The sequence below is a fragment of the Suricata suricatta genome, chromosome 9 (assembly GCF_006229205.1).
Source record: "Suricata suricatta isolate VVHF042 chromosome 9, meerkat_22Aug2017_6uvM2_HiC, whole genome shotgun sequence".
Lineage (NCBI taxonomy): Eukaryota > Metazoa > Chordata > Mammalia > Carnivora > Herpestidae > Suricata > Suricata suricatta.
This window is the reverse complement of record NC_043708.1, coordinates 101,246,595-101,263,648: the sequence shown is the minus strand read 5'-3', so window position 1 is coordinate 101,263,648 and position 17,054 is coordinate 101,246,595. Positions and strand designations below refer to the sequence as shown.

Genomic DNA, 17,054 nt, shown 5'->3' with positions numbered 1-17,054 from the left:
GAGAACAGAGTTTATTTAGATTTAGAAACTGACCCACATGTATACATAAACACTTGATTTATGGTTTGATTTGTGATAGTGTTTATACTGTACAACAATGAGGAAAGCATGTCTCTTCAATAACTTAGGCTAGATCATATGGTTTATTCAATAGGAAAAAGGGAGTTTTGGCCCCAGCCATATGGTTTATTCAATAGGAAAAAGGGAGTTTTGGCCCCAGCCTCATGCTATGTAAGACAGATATTCCCAAATGGCTCTTAGATCTAAATGTGAAAGATAAATCAGCAATTTCTCTAAGGTAGGAAGAATTTATTCTTGTTCTTGGGATAGACAAACGTTTCTTAAGTGAGTCACAAAAAGCATTTCATCATCAAGAAAAAGATTGGTAAGTTGAACTACATTAAAAAAGAACTTCTCTCTTCAGCAAAATTCATAAAGAAAGTAAAAAGTCAGAAAGTAAAATGAGCCACTTAATGGCAAAAGATACGAACAATGCATGTAACCAAAAGAATATTTAAAGAATTCATATAAATCCATGAGAAAAAGAGACAACTCATAGGAAAAGTGGGCAAAATGCAATATAGTATAAGAGGATCTCTAAATGGCCAGTGAACATGGAAAACGAGGTGTTTAACCTCATTTGTCTTCAGAGAAATGAAAATGGAAATCCAATGAGAAAAAACACACCTATTAGAATGGCTAAAATGAAAAAGACTGGGGAGAAAATGTGAGCAGGAGGATGTGGAACACCTAGAACTCTTACACACTGCCAGTAAGGAAGTGAGTTGGCACAGCTACTTTGGAAAACTGTTCCATAGTACCAACCAAAGGTGAATGTTAACATAGTCTGTGACCTAGAAAGCTACTTCTGGGTATATATTCAAGAAATGCTTCTATATGTGCACCCAAAGACATAAGCAAGACCTTCATGGTACTACTGTTTATAATAGTAGCCCCGTGCTGGAAACCACCCAGTTGTCATCTGTATGGAGAAATGAATTATGGTAGATTTTATTAATATGTCAATGAAAATGAGTACTGCTATAATGCAACAACGTGGATGAGTCATAGACACAAAAGGTTACGGACTTTATTTTATTTATATAAACTTCAAAACAGGCAAAACTGATATACCACTTGAAGTCAGTGGTATTGGTTACTTTTGAGGGCCTTGTGAGTGAGAAGGACTCAAGTGGGCTTCTGAGGTATTGGTTATGTTCTGTTTCTTGAACTGTTTGTGAAAACTCAGAATTTGTGAACTTTCTTGTATATTATACTTTGGTAATTCAGTTATACTTCGTTTATTTTAAATTAAAATAAAATCTTAAAATTTTAACAGTTTCCAGCTTCATATTTTTTGACTTGTCTTAGGATACATATGACTAGTGATATTGCAGCTTGACTTTTATTTTAGTTATTGGTACTTTAAATGATATGTGGAGCTCCAAATGGTCCCTTCAGAAATCTATTTTCTTTATCCATCTGAAGTGTTTTTCTTTCTTGGCAGTGGTTCCAGTTGTAGCCTGGCTGCTGGCCTTGAATCTCTGGGGCTTACGGATATCCGAACACTGGTTCGATTAATGTGCTTGGCTGCAGCCGGGAGAGCTGGCCTCTCCACCAGCCCTTCTGCCATGGCGAGCACCTCGGAACGCGCACGAGGTGGGCACAGCAAGGCCAGTAAACCCATCTCTTGCCTGGCCTATCTGAGCACAGCAGTGGGATGTCTGGCGTCAAACACTCCTAGTGCTGCCAAGCTCCTGGTGCAGTTGTGTACACAGGTAAGCTAGTTTTCAGTGCTTTTCTTGTTGCATTGTTTCTGACCAATTCTTAAAAAAACCTTTGTGGTGAAATCTTTCTGTTCCAAAATTATATGTAAAAATTAAACCTGTTTGTTCCAATTGCCTCTTCAGAACTTGATTTCTGCTGCAACAGGTGTAAATCTAACCACGGTCGATGATCCAATTCAGCGAAAGTTTCTACCCAGTTTTCTCCGAGGAATTGCTGAAGAGAATAAGCTTGTAACCTCCCCAAACTTTGTTGTAACTCAGGCCCTTGTGGCATTACTAGCAGACAAGGGGGCCAAACTGAGACCTAACTATGATAAGTCTGAAGTTGAAAAGAAAGGTAAATTTCATACCATTTACCATTTTAAATGTATAGTCTTAAAATCAATTTGATACGTGGTTTTTAAAACGTGTTGTAGAGCTGTTGTAAGTGATAAATAACAGCATCATGTGTACTTCTTAAGTTCAGATCATAAAAAGAGTACGTGGATCCTCTTTCATTGTGATGGAAATAGATCCTAGAAAATGTACCCAATTAATCTTGGTTTGATTATTCTATTAGTTTATGGTTGAGTCACAATAGATAATAATCTTGTTTAGGTGTCTTTAATAAAATTCATGTAAAACTAATGTTACTTTTTTGTCATAAGATGATAATAGTTTGAAGGGCCTCCTTAATCACTGTTGTCTACCCTTCTCTTCATCAGGACCATTTGGCTAAGATGGGCTTTTGGATCCATCAGCCCAGTCCCTTGACTGGCTGTTAAGATCACTTTTGAGCAGCAAAAGCCAAACTCTTACTCTTTAGGGCATGCTGCCTCTGGCCTGGCTTTGAAATTATTATGATATATTCTCAGTCTGTGTGTACTTAGAGCAAAGACTATTGATGTATATAAATGTATATTTGCAATGAATCAGATTTATTAGAGATTGTGCTATGAGATAATTGATGACTATTGAGGATTTATACCTCGTATGCGTATCTTAGTGAAATGATTATTTGCAAAAGCGATAATTCTTAAAAGATATGGGTTAACCCATTTTTTTTTTGTTTACCACCACCAGCTCTTACCTAGGCATCATTTCATTGTTTTGTTTAAGCAGGTTTAACTGCCCAATTGTATGCCCATCCTTCCTATGATCCTTCTGCTGTAGGCCCTCTGGAGCTGGCTAATGCCCTGGCAGCCTGCTGCCTCTCCTCCAGGCTGTCCTCACAGCATAGGCAATGGGCTGCCCAACAGCTTGTGCGCACTCTTGCTGCACATGACCGCGACAACCAAAGTACTCCTCAAACACTCGCCGATATGGGAGGAGATCTCAGGAAATGCTCCTTTATCAAGTTGGAAGCTCATCAAAACAGAGTATGTATTTTGAGCCCGAAGTGTGTTAATCACCTTATGTAAGATAAAATAGTTTCTGCCTTTCTCCAAGAGCTCAGAGTTTAGATTTTAGTGCCTCTCTCTCTCTGCCTCCTGTGTGTGTGTGTGCACGTGCACACACACACACACACACACACACACTTACCAGTATTTGTCTACTAGTTACCAGCTTTCCTTTCTCTCTATGTTGGGTTGACATCTTGGTGTACAAATAGAAAACTCAGATGGGGGAAATGAGAAGAAAACCAGAGGAATTACCTCACAAAAGATGAGGCCTTATATATGCAAGAGGAAAAGAAAGTGTCCTCACTATGTTAATCTAACTTCCCAGACCCCTGAGCATTGACAAGGGCAGTTTAGGAAATGAAGACTGACTTTCATTATTACCAATTTAAAAGTCACTTCTTAGTCTGTGTTGTTTATTTTGCAGAACATATATTGAAATACTTACACTTTATTGAACTCAATAAACATATGTAGTAAAGATTCTAACAGGTCTCCAATAACTCAAATGAGTTTGGGCATAGTACTTTAAAGCCATACAAATAGATGTATGTTTACAAGCCAATTAGGAAAGAGTGAGACCATGTGTCTTACGTTATAACATGAATATTTTCTTTTAGAATTTCCTGGTAGATTACTTTTTAGTCTGATAGACATAGAATGACAGAATCATTCGAATCAAAACTTGCTCAAAATTGTTGGACTTTGTCAGAATGCAATCTTGCCATTTGCAACAACATGGCTGGAGCTAGAGAGTATAATGCCAAGCAAAATAAATTACAGAAAGATAAATACCATGATTACACTTAGATGTGGAATTTAAGAAACAAGTCAAATGAATAAAGGAATAAAAAAGAAGCCAACGAATGGGCTCTTAACTCTATAGAGAATAGAAGGTTACCAGATAGGAGGTGGGTGGAAGTATGAGTGGAATAGGTGAAGGGGATTAAGAATGAAGAGTACACTAATAATCATGAGCATCGAGTAATGTATAGAATTGTTGACACTATATTATGCACCTGAAATTAAAATAACATGGTATGTTAACTATACTAGAATTAAATTTAAAAACTTAAAAAAAGCTATTGGACTTTTTCAACTTCTCTAGGTGATGACTTGTGTTTGGTGTAATAAAAAAGGACTTTTGGCTACAAGTGGCAATGATGGTACCATCCGGGTATGGAATGTTACTAAGAAGCAATATTCACTGCAACAAACCTGTGTGTTCAACAGATTGTGAGTGCTAACATCAGCTCTCGTGTGCAACATTTAAAATAAGAGAATCCTAAACATGCTTCATCTTGGTTGTGTTAACATCGTCCTTAAATGTTTTTACAATTTTTTATTTTTTTATTTTTATTATATATATATATAGAGAGAGAGAGAGACAGAGAGACAGACAGAGAGAGAGTGCGAGCACGTGCATGCAAGAGCCAGGGCCAAGGAGGGGGCAGAGGGAGAGAAAGAGAGAATTTTTTTTTAATGTTTATTTATTTTTGAGAAAGAGAAGGAGACAGAGAGCAAGCCAGGGGAGGGGCAGAGAGAGAGGGGGAGACACAGAATCCGAAGCAGGCTCCAGGCTCTGAGGTATTAGCACAGAGTCTGACACGGGGCTCGAACCCACAAACAAGGAGGTCATGATCTGAGCCAAAGTCATATCCTCAACCGACTGAGCCACCCAGGTTCCCCGATTAAGTTTATTTATTTTGAGAGCAGGGGAGGAGAGAGAGGGAGGGAGAGAAAGAGAATTCCAAGCAGGCTTTGCACTGTCAGCACAGAGCCCAACATGGGGTGTGATCCCATGAACTGTGAGATCATGACCTGAGCTGAAATCAAGAGTCAGACACTGAACCAACTGAGTGGTGCCCTGAGAGAGAGGATCTTAAGCAGGCTCCATGCTTAGTGCAGAGCCCATTGCGGAGTTCAGTCCCACAACCATGGGATCATGACTTGAGCTGAAATCAAGTGTCGGATACTCAACCAACTGAGCCAGCCAGGCCCCCTACAATTTTTCTTTTAGAATAGTCTTACTAGATCTCCAATGTGTGTTTTAAATTTCCAGGATAGTAATTAAGAAAATAAAAATTTTAACAATCAGTATCTTGACTTATTCAGAATTAAAGCAAGGCCTACTGTGCTAGCATTATAAATGTTGAATTGTATAAAACAATAGGCTAATATTCCATCATTCTTTAAGGATTATTTAGGAATTAGTGATATATTTTTTTTTAGTGATATTTCTTCTGTAGCAGAATGTAACAGTCTTTAGTTTTATAGCCAGCATCAGTATTTCTTTTCTGAGAGCTTCCCCTAGAGATTAGGCAAACAAGAATCACTGTGCTCTGAATAATAGCAAGGTATGTAATGCATACAGAATCAGAATGTCTTTGTTGACAAATTATCTACTACAGTAGTTGGGTAATCTAAGCATCACTCTTCTATAAGTCTACATTTTTCACACCATGACAAACACTAGCAAATATGGGATTGTCAAATACTGCTAGCCGAGCTTTTGGAATGAAGAATCTGTATTATTTACTCTAGTCCATATGAAACCTTTACTTTAAGACTTGGGGTTTTATATATTTTTGGATGATGAGGATTAGAATTCCATATGTGTCTTTTATATTTTAGAGAAGGAGATGCTGAGGAAAGCCTGGGGTCACCCAGTGATCCAAGTTTCTCACCTGTTTCCTGGAGTATCAGTGGCAAATATCTAGCTGGGGCCTTGGAAAAGATGGTGAATATTTGGCAAGTTAATGGTAAGAGTCATGCCAGTCCTAGCAAATTACTGAAGGTACTTTTTAAGCCTTTTTCTTAGCATTCTGAGTCTAAACAGTGGCTTCCTTTCACCTTGAAACTCACACTCTGTTCATCAGCTATGTAGATGTGTGCATATTATAGTTTAAATTAAATAGGAAATGCTCATTTTCTGACTTTTCTTTCTAGGTTTTGACTAACCTGGTAGTTGTAAACTAAAAATACTTTTCACATACTTCTACATACTACTATAAGTGTATAGAATAGGATTTGAGCTATGAATTTCCAGTGATGCATTCTTCTGAATCACTTGAAATATTTCTGTTAATTTTGTCAATTCACAGATACAAACTTTTGTCAGTTTTAATAATATGTCTCTAGAAAGTAAAAATTATTACTGTAATCTTAGGTTTATCCATAATTTTGTTTGTTTTTACATGTTTGAAGGAAGACTGTTCTGTTTCACATATTTGAAGGAAAAGCTAGCTTTAGAAATTTCTTATCTTAATAATTTTCAGTAATTCATAGGAAGGGACTTAAGTATTTGACATTTCTACACTGACTATTTTCCTTTACTCCTTTTTTAAAAAGCTTTTATTAATTTTTAAGAGAGAGAATAGGAGCAGGGGAAGGGAACAGAGGATCAGAAGTGGGCTGCACGCTGACAGCAGAGAGCCTGATGTGGGGCTCACGAGCCATGAGGTCATGACCTGAGCCGAAGTCTGATGCTCAACCGGACTGAGCCACCGAGGTGGTCCTCCTTTACTTCTTCTTTAATAAAGCTATCATTTTGGGGCATCTAGGTGGCTCAGTCAGTTAAGCGTCCGACTTCAGCTCAGGTCGTCATTGCGCGGTTTGTGGGTTTGAGCCCCATATTGGGCTCTGTGCTGACAGCTCAGAATCTGGAGCCAGCTTTGGATTCTGTGTCTCCCTCTTTCTGTGCTCCTCCTCCACTCACACTCTATCACAGTCTTCCCTTTCAAAAATAAACAAACTGTAAAATAAATAAAGCTATCACTTCTGTCCCATTAGTAGTTACAGGAAAGCCTATGAATTTGATAATCATATGTAGTATGTCAGTGAAGCATCCTGCTTTACAATTATATTCATGAGTAGGCTATTATGAAATTGAGGACTGCCTTGAGTGAATATTAGAATAATGTAATATTTATTTTTGTATTATTGTTTTTAAGAATTAAGGAGTTAACATTTTCTCTCTCTTTAGGAGGAAAAGGATTAGTAGATATTCAGCCTCATTGGGTATCTGCCCTGGCTTGGCCAGAGGAGGGTCCAGCTACAGCCTGGTCAGGAGAGTCTCCAGAATTATTGTTGGTGGGACGGATGGATGGCTCTCTAGGACTGATAGAAGTTGTTGATGTGTCCACCATGCACCGTCGAGAATTGGAGCATTGCTATCGAAAGGATGGTAAATGACTAGACCTGAGTCTAATTAAGAAAGTATTCCCTCCAATTAAAAAAATTAGTTTTTTGGCACTTGTATTTAAAAATGCAGAGTTAATACTACTTTTGGCTTTGTTTTCTAAATTGTCCAGTTGGTATTTCATTTTAGTTAGTTACTATGTTAAAAAATATTTCTCTCCCAGCACCTACCACACATCTCTGCCAAAATGAGATCTGATAGTATTATATTAGTCATTTATTCTTTGTGTAAGTGTCTGAAACTTAAGTGGGGCTGCCAATCTCTCGAAAGTTAGGAATGTCCAAGAGAAAAAAATTATAATCATTGGTAGAGATGAAATTGTTAACCAATAAAATTGAGGAAATGGAAGGAGCAGGAGGAGGAGGAAAGTTCCTGGTACGACAAGAGATAGTAGGAAGTCTCCTTTCATTTATTTTCTCACTGTGTTCCCTTTGGATGCATAGACATCTTACTACACGGTTTTGTTAGTTGTTTCAGGGAGTGGAGTATTTCACAGACCACAGTCCCAGCTTACATGGCACTCTATTGACAGAATAGAACAAGTGTTTTTTAAATTTAGGGTTTTTTAAAATAGGTAACATCTTCATGGGGTTCAAATATTTTAAAGTTTAAAAAAGACAGGCAGTGAAAAGTCTTTTTCCCATCGACTCAGTTCCCATGTCCCCATTCTACTGCCACAGATAAATACTGTTTCTTCTCTTGTACTTTTTACAGGGTTATGTGTACTTAAAGAAGCAAATATGAATATAGATTGTTAGAACATGTTTGGTAAAATATGGAAACATACTGAGTAGGGAATATTAAACAACAAAAGAAGGGACAGATAATTTTCTTTATATGATGGGTTGTTTCATTTCTCAGTTTCCTGGTAGATTCTGGTCGATAAGGAAGGAACCTGGTACATTGACTTGGAATCAGAAAGGAATTTAACTTTTCAATTAGCACCTGAAAAGAATGAAAGGTTAAAAATGAGGTAGTCCGTGTGCTTGCTTTAGCAGCACGTATACTAAAATGAGGTAGTCCTTGTTACCTATAAATAATAGTCTTAAAGTTACACATAATACCTGCTCACAGCCTACCTTGTATCTAATAAATGCATCAAAGAGGTGTTTGGAAATTTACTTGGAGTGGTTGTGGTAGCATATGTTTGTTGCAGAAATCTGTCTTTTAAGTTAGACAATGAAAGATGAGTCTCTTATATTTAAAAAATTTTTTTTGTTTTTCTCATGTCAGTGTCTGTAACTTGCATTGCTTGGTTCAGTGAAGACAGACCATTTGCAGTAGGATATTTTGATGGAAAATTGTTAATGGGAACAAAGGAACCACTTGAGAAAGGAGGCATTGTTCTAATTGATGCACATAAGGTAAAACATCTTTCCCAGATGGTTACTTTTTCTTATTTTTTGTAGTATTGCTTGATACTAGTTTTCTTAAACTTTTTAAACATCATTCACTTATGATTTAATATTCTATTGTTATACTGTCTTTGGACCATGTATATTCATGGAAAAGGCTGTGTAAGAAAGCTGTCAAGCCAAGAGAGAAGTAAAACCAAAACAGTGAAATAGGAGCACCCTTGGAACACCCTCTATCAAATGCTAGAATTTCCATCTATGAAGAATGATTCCTTTACCGTAAAAAGAGGTTGCTAGTTCTGATGCTTACAGGGCCATTTAGGCAAGTAACATAAGTGCATGAAGCCAGGAGTTGGAAAATGTAAGGAGGGTAAAAATTTAAAAATGTCAGGAGAACACAATGATGATAACCATATAAACACTCAATACGTCTTAGATTCTCAAAATGTTTGCTATTTTGGTATGAAAGATGCTTCATTTTTTTCCCTTAAGTTTCTTTTTCATATTCTAATGATTACAGGTCAATAAAAATAATTCTTAAAAATGCTAATGAAAAATAAATATTCCTTCTGAATCACAATTTCATCATTCATTCATTCAACTCACATTCACTGAGCTTTGACTGCAGCAAATGTATGTAATGCAGATTGTATTAAAGGGTTTTGGTCTAGTGATTGGGAATGATATGACTATTCATTTGCATAAAATGTAGATTTCAAAATAATTGAGTAATGGAAGTATAGGTCATAAATTACTGAGTTTACATATCTGTGTAGGAAGCTAACTATCATTTTTTTCTCTCCCTGTCATTTTAAGGATACTCTTGTTAGTATGAAGTGGGACCCAACAGGTCATATTCTTATGACATGTGCCAAGGAAGAAAATGTGAAACTCTGGGGGCCTATTTCAGGATGCTGGCGCTGTCTGCATTCACTCTGCCATCCATCTATTGTAAATGGCATCGCTTGGTGCAGCCTCCCAGGGAAAGGATCCAAATTACATTTACTGATGGCTACGTATGTTATAAATTTGTGTGTATGTGTGTGTATCTTAATTGTTATATTCTTATGGACTGTTACTTGTGGTAAATATGGCTTTTCAGTGGTCTTAAACAGTTTATTGCCTGTTAATATTCATATAATGTATAATTCCATAAGATTGCCTCAGAGAAATAAGGAAAAATGTGGAACTTGGAATGCAGTCTCTTTATCTGCGTGTGATGTTGCTAGAATATTGATTCTACTAATAATTCTTGTAAAAGATTGTAGTATATACCTATTAAAAAAACTTAAAAAATAATAGTGTAGCAGTTTTATCAAGTTTTTTATTGCTCTTTGAAAGTATATTTATTGATGCATATTGAAATGTTTTGGTTTTATGTGATTAATTTTTAAGTGGCTGTCAGAGTGGCTTAGTATGTGTTTGGCGTATTCCACAAGATACCACACAGACCAGTGTGACTGGTTCAGAAGGATGGTGGGACCAGGAGTCAAATTGCCAGGTAAATGTTCTGGTGCTTTTGAAGAAACCAAAGATAGTATGTGTTATCAAAGTAATCCTCCTTTGATTACTGAGATACTAACTACTCAGTATCTTAAAGGGTAAGATCCATTAGGGAAACGTGAATAATTGTCATACTTGTGTGTTTTCTGAAGTGACCTTACTTTTTTTAAGTCAGGACAGCATGATTGCTTGTTAAAGTGAAATATTCAAGATACACTGAGTGGTGATCATTTATAGTAATGGATATCTTTGGTAGTACAGATAGAGAAGTCTTAAGTCTTTGGTAGAGTGAAATAAATAGGAACACCACAGGAGCACCCCTGTCCAAAGTATCTCCTACTGATACCAAAATTCCACCTGTGAAGGACAATTCCTTTAACTTAAAAGGAGGTTACAGGGGGTGCCTGGGTGGCTCAGTCGTTAAGCGTCTGACTCTTAATTTTGGCTCAGGTCATGATTTCAGTTTGTGAGTTCAAGCCCTGCACTGGGCTCTGTGCTGACAGCACAGAGTCTGCCTGGGATTCTCTCTCTTCCTTTCTTTCTGCCCTTCCATACTCACATTCTCTTTCTCTCCCAAAAATAAATAAACATTAAAAAAATAATTTTTAAAAAAAGTTTACAAATTCAGATAGATGCTTATAGGGCCATCTAAACAAGCAACATAAACTCACAAAGCTGGGGGATGGTGTGGAAAGGGTAAAAACAAAAACCCTAGAAGCACACATGCTTCCTATAAAGGACACAGCGGGCAGAGAGCTGATTGCCACCATCTAGAAATGAGGCTGTTGTTACCAGAATGTCTTTTTTTCCTGATAGAAGCCAAAAACCCAGTTTTTTAAGTAAAATCTCCCAATATTAAACCCTGCACCTGACTTAAAATTCTTTAAAACACTTGGTGGCCAGTCATATGGCGTCCCTGAGCTATAACAGTTTGTATCTTCTGTTGCTCTCTCTTTTGTTCATGATACAAATACTCTTGGAAGAAATATACCTAATGTCCTAGCTGGATAAATAAGTACATCTGGTAATATATTCTGTCATAATTAGAAGGAAAAGGGAGCTTAAGGACTGGGAGAAAGGGATGAAGAAGGAGAGGTAAATAGCTTACTAATGGGAGGAAAATATAGAAGTAGAAGTGGGAGGGGCGCCTGGGTGGCTCAGTCAGGTAAGTGTCTGACTTCAGCTCAGATCATGATCTTGCATTAGGCTCTGTGCTGACCACTCAGAGCCTGGATCCTGCTTCATGCTTCATTCTGTGTCTCCCTCTCTCTCTGCTGCTCCTCTGCTTGCACTGTCTCTCTCTCAAAAATAAATAATAAACATTAAAAAAATTTTAATAATAAAGAAGTACAAGTGGGAGTACTAAAGATAAATCCGATTTTCTGTTTGTACTAGAGAGTAGCCCTCTGGACAGGCCTTACCTATCTCACTTCTAAAACATGCAAGGCAGGGGCACCTGGGTGGCTCAGTTGGTTAAGCATCCGACTCTGAGTCCAGCTCAAGTGATAATATCACCATTTGTGGATTCGAGCCCTGCCTGCATTGGGTTCCATGCTGACAGTGCAGAGCCTGCTTGGGATCCTCTCTACCCTTCCACCTCTCTTTCTCTCTTGCTCAGCAAATAAATAAATAAACTTAAAAAAGAATTAAACCATGCAAGGCAAACATGAGACTAGACACATTTGACAAACAGAGCCATGGGCCAACAAAAAGAAAAAACTTGTTTATATAGAACCAACTTGTGCAATTCATGAATTTTAGGTGCTAAAAATGAAAATTACGTAAAGCTAAATTTAAATATTAAAACGCTCATTAAAAAACAGAAGTTAGGCTTCTTCTATCTCTGAGGGATAATTGGAACTTAGAGATTTAATTTCTGCCGGTTTGAAGAACAGGAAATTCACGCATAAGTGTGTCAAAAAAATATGAACTCAGCTTCAGAGGGGCCAACCATGTTGTTATTTTATTATTTTCTCAAGCTGTGCCTTACAGAGAGTTGTCCTTCCCTCTTCCCCAGTTTTATACTGAAATATAAAATTTCCAGGAGTGAATGATAAATCTTGAATCTATAAACTTGTCTTAATTTTGATATATACTAAGAATAAAAATTAATTGCAGGATGGATATAGGAAATCAGCTGGAGCCAAGTGTGTTTATCAGCTGCGGGGACACATCACCCCTGTCCGGACTGTTGCCTTTAGTTCTGATGGGCTGGCCCTTGTTTCTGGTGGACTAGGCGGGCTCATGAACATTTGGTCTTTAAGGGTAAGAATACAGATGTTATTTTTATCTTAAGAAATATTTATATGTTACGTTATATATGGTAAAAATTAACCATCCAACCCTAGGAATATTTTGTGTACTAATACTTTGGGTACTGAAGAAACTCCTTTTCAGAATTCTCCACTCTTTAATTTTTCTTGCCTGATGTATTTTTAAAGTCATCTAGAAAAGGCCCCAGAAAATTGGGATAGTAGATATGTAATTAGATGTTGCTAAATTTTGCTGGAGTATATAGATTTTTTTCTAAAACGTTTTTGTGAATGTGAAGTATAAATTTAAAATGTTAATAATAACTCAGGTTAAGTAATGCGTTCTGATATAACTACTTCTCATTTTAGGATGGCTCTGTCTTGCAAACTGTTGTGATAGGCTCTGGAGCTATTCAGACCACTGTATGGATTCCAGATGTCGGGGTAGCTGCTTGCTCAAATAGATCAAAGGTACTTTTAAAATTCTATAAAATCATAGGGGTAAGTCTGTAGGGTACCTTAGAAATCATAGTCTAAGCAGCCTACTTTATAGAAGAAAAAATTCATATCCAGAGGGATCATTAAAACTATTTTGTGACAGAAAGAAAACCAGAATCAAGGCTTCCAGTTTATACTCTAGTACACTTCCTACTATACCCTAGATTTTGGCAAAAATACTTAGTTCTCAAACGACTTATTTTCCACTGGAAGTTATAAAGTGGATTTTTACTTTCTCCTGTAACTTTTTGAGATAACACTAAATTGTCTCAAAAGTATTTTCTTTAAAAAGGACCACCCCAAAGACATTTAACTCAAGTATACAAAATGTATCTTGGCTTTCAAATTTAATATTCTAGTTTAAAAGAATACATATTGCATGTATATATACATATATGTATACACACACGCACATGCATATATATACATATATGTATATATATATACATACTAGCCCCATGCTGTGAAATAAGTTAGCTAAGATATTATCTCTTGCAGTCGTGCTCTTCATACCCTTAATGAATAGATAGAGCCAATGTACTACTTTGGTTTCTATTTTATATAGTTAAAATATACTAAAATTGAGCTCTAAACCTGTATGAAAAGTAAAATATAGACTCAGAGCCAAGGCAGTAGTGGCCTGTGTAGATAAATCATAGAGGCACAGTTAGAGCAGAGCTGCCTGTCCTGGATTTATGTCTCTCAGCAGACAGTACTCCTTCCTCTGGTACCCCTGTGGTCATGTCAGACTTTGGAAGTATAGTGGGTACCTTGTCCTACAAGTCCTATGATATAGCAAAGAATTAATGTTGTCTTTTTAAGAAGAATCAGCAAGGCCAGGGTAGCTCACAAATTTTATGGTTCTTATTCACTTATTTTTACTTAGACAAAATTTAGGATGTTTTGAAATTGGTAGGCATTAAAGGTTCAGCATAAAGTGCTCAAAAAGCAAACGTGTTTAATGGAATAACTGGAAGGATTTCAGATATGGATGGTAATAGAATGATCTTAAAACAAATGTATCATGAGGTATGATTTGTTTTCCAACAGGATGTTTTGGTTGTGAATTGTACAGCAGAATGGGCTGCCGCCAATCATGTTTTAGCAACGTGTAGGACAGCACTGAAACAGCAGGGTGTTCTGGGATTAAACATGGCTCCCTGCATGAGAGCGTTTCTAGAGCGACTACCCATGATGCTTCAGGAGCAATATGCCTATGAAAAGGTAACTGATGACACTCACTGCTGCAGATCTACAGATGACTGCTGCTCCGCATTTGAATTGCAGCTTTGAATTTATTCCTTAAGAGCATAAGGTCTGAGGAAAATAATTGGGGCTATTTGGTAGAATCAAATAAAGTTAAGTGATGCCTAAAATAGTTGTTAAGTAATCCTCAGCATGCTTTTACTTTATTTTAGTGGGAGTACAATTTTAAAATAACCCTCAAATTTGTATAGTGTTGGTATAATTTCTTTTCAGATTACTTACTTACTCAAAACTTCTTAAAATACCTGTGTCTTAGTGTATCATCTTTTCTGACCCATAAATCTATTTTTGCGTGGTTTTGCCATCCTGGAGTTGGGAGGTGGGGGTGGATATGGATGTTGGAGTGAATGTTCTGTTTATCGGCTGAAACATGTAGAAAGTTAAGTAGAAGAGCCAAAGCTGAAGTGAGTAGGGTCCTATAGGAATTTGGACCTGTAGCTTAGGCTGTGATCCTGTGTAGTCTGTCTTCCAGCCCTCAGTCGTCCCTGTGTGGTGCCCCGAGGCAGAGCTCTTTGGGTTTTTTCCCTTCCTTTTTTGGCCAAGCTTCACTAATACAGTCAACTGTTACTGTACCCCATTAACTTCACTGATGCCTTTGCCCAGGTTTTCTTTTCTGAATTACTTAGTGTCTCACAGAATTGCTCTGCCACAGTTAGGGAGAGCCACAGACGAGGGATCTCCTTTATGGCTACCAGGACTCTCTTGTAACGGAGGAAACGTGAGAAGGGAGCAGGTCGCCATGGTTTAGTTACTTGCTTTTTTACCATCATTATTATCATTATCATTATTGTTATTATAATTCATTAAAAACTATATAGTGAAAATATACTACTAAATGCAGTGTGTTATACTGGATTGGACCCTGGAGCAGGAGAGGGCATTAGTGGGAAAACCAAATAACGTTCCGTGGTTTAGTTAATATTATGGCCAATACTGATTTCCCAGTTTTGATAAATGCACCATGCTTATATAAGATGTTAACATTAGAGGAAGTTAAGTGAAGGATTTATAGGAATTCTTGTACTATCTCTTGTAACTCTCTGTGTATCTAAAATTACTTTTTTTAAAAATTTAAATTCTAGTTGACATATGGAGTAATACTAGTTTCAGGTGTAAGAGAATAGTAAACTTAAAAAATACAATTACAGGATTTCAGAATAGAGTAGATTAATCTTTTTTAAACAGAGCATGCATCAGCCAGGGAGGGGCAGAGGGAGAGAGAAAAATCTTAAGCAGGCTCCACACCCATTGTGGAGCCCAATACAAGGCTCGACCTCATGACCATGAGATCATGACCTGAGCCGAGATCATGACCTGAACTGAAATCAAGAGTCAGACAAACTTAATGGACTGAGCCATCCATGTGCCCCACCATAGGTTAATTTATAGTATTTGGTATGGACTCTTCAACTTAACATTCTCATATTTCCTCATAGCCTCATGTGGTTTGTGGTGATCAGCTTGTTCATAGCCCCTACATGCAATGCCTGGCTTCCCTTGCTGTGGGACTGCATCTGGATCAGCTGTTATGTAACCCTCCGGTGCCACCACACCACCAGAACTGCCTCCCTGACCCAGCGTCTTGGAATCCAAATGAGTGGGCCTGGTTAGAATGTTTCTCAACCACTGTAAAAGCTGCTGAAGCCCTGACCAATGGAGCACAGTTTCCAGAATCTTTCACTGTTCCTGATCTAGAGCCTGTTCCAGAGGATGAACTTCTATTCCTAATGGTAAGTATAATATTAGCTGCTGTTACATGCAGCTGAGCTTGTATCATGGGTATTTAGCAAGTAGCAGACCTTCAGTAAGTATTTCCTAGCTTGGATAGATAAAAGAATGCCGTTCGATAAACTTAAAATGTTTCACTTTCGGTTAGTCGTTTGCAGTCTGTGGCCGCCCTCTGTGGTGACAAAGATTGTTTATAAGAGAACTGTGACGCTCCTGTAAACTTGGTGGCTTTCAACAACATAGTCCCATACTTTCTCCCTTTTTTCCCATAGGTGCCACCTTTAACCTCTTTTATACATATTTAGCATCTTCTCCTGGGTCATCTTGTGAGATTTATTCCACATAAAGACTGAATTATTTGACACTTTAATCATGTTTTAATCTCCATAAAGTAAGAATATAGAAGAGCATTCCACTTGTCGTTTCTGTCGTTTTTGAGAGTATCTAGATAGAGATAGAAACTGTGATTTAGATAAAATGCCTGTATAGATAGTACAGGCCAGTGCTTGATCTAACAACCTATTTAGTTAAGATTTATATATACAAACATTTGAATACATATAGATACAGTATAAAACTGTAAAAAACAGTATAAAAATATGAAATGAGGGAAATTATCAAAGTACAGATTATTAGTAGATATAAAATATAATTCTAATTTAAGAAGTGTCCTTCTGAGCCTATTTGCCCCAAATCTGTCATTTTGTAGATGAGGAAATTGAAGCCTAGAAAGATGAAGTGACCTATGACTCTTGCAAATGACCTTGTGCCTCTTGGTGCTCAGAAAACATAAATGGTTAACTTTGAATCACCAATGTGTTAGTGATAGTGATAGTGATAGTGGATAGTAACATTGTTTATGAAAAGGAAAATATTAGCATGCATAGTCAAATTTGGCCACAGTATAAAACTGCTCTGGATTTTTATAAAAAAAAAAAAGACTTAGTTGTTAGTTAAGCAAGATTCATCTTGATGTTTGCTGTGTCTTTCAGGATAACAGTAAATGGATTAATGGCATGGATGAACAAATTATGTCTTGGGCAACTTCCAGACCTGAGGTCAGTAAAAATAACTATATGGTGGTT

The 17,054-nt window shown here is 37.2% G+C and overlaps 1 protein-coding gene across 6 annotated transcripts in view; it reads left to right on the top strand.

The window, feature by feature from the left end:
• HERC1 (HECT and RLD domain containing E3 ubiquitin protein ligase family member 1) overlaps window positions 1-17,054 on the top strand; it is a 180,117-nt gene that overhangs the window by 141,721 nt on the left and 21,342 nt on the right. For 5 of the 6 annotated variants that reach the window (XM_029952982.1, XM_029952984.1, XM_029952983.1 and 2 more), the window contains exons 49-62: window positions 1,508-1,778; window positions 1,911-2,124; window positions 2,889-3,145; window positions 4,275-4,402; window positions 5,801-5,928; window positions 7,152-7,352; window positions 8,601-8,731; window positions 9,539-9,738; window positions 10,118-10,223; window positions 12,344-12,490; window positions 12,847-12,948; window positions 14,026-14,199; window positions 15,678-15,971; window positions 16,962-17,027. In XM_029952982.1, coding sequence (XP_029808842.1) covers window positions 1,508-1,778; window positions 1,911-2,124; window positions 2,889-3,145; window positions 4,275-4,402; window positions 5,801-5,928; window positions 7,152-7,352; window positions 8,601-8,731; window positions 9,539-9,738; window positions 10,118-10,223; window positions 12,344-12,490; window positions 12,847-12,948; window positions 14,026-14,199; window positions 15,678-15,971; window positions 16,962-17,027 — 2,419 coding nt within the window. The remainder of the gene's footprint in view (window positions 1-1,507; window positions 1,779-1,910; window positions 2,125-2,888; window positions 3,146-4,274; window positions 4,403-5,800; window positions 5,929-7,151; window positions 7,353-8,600; window positions 8,732-9,538; window positions 9,739-10,117; window positions 10,224-12,343; window positions 12,491-12,846; window positions 12,949-14,025; window positions 14,200-15,677; window positions 15,972-16,961; window positions 17,028-17,054) is intronic. The other variant, XM_029952985.1, reaches the window with a different exon arrangement.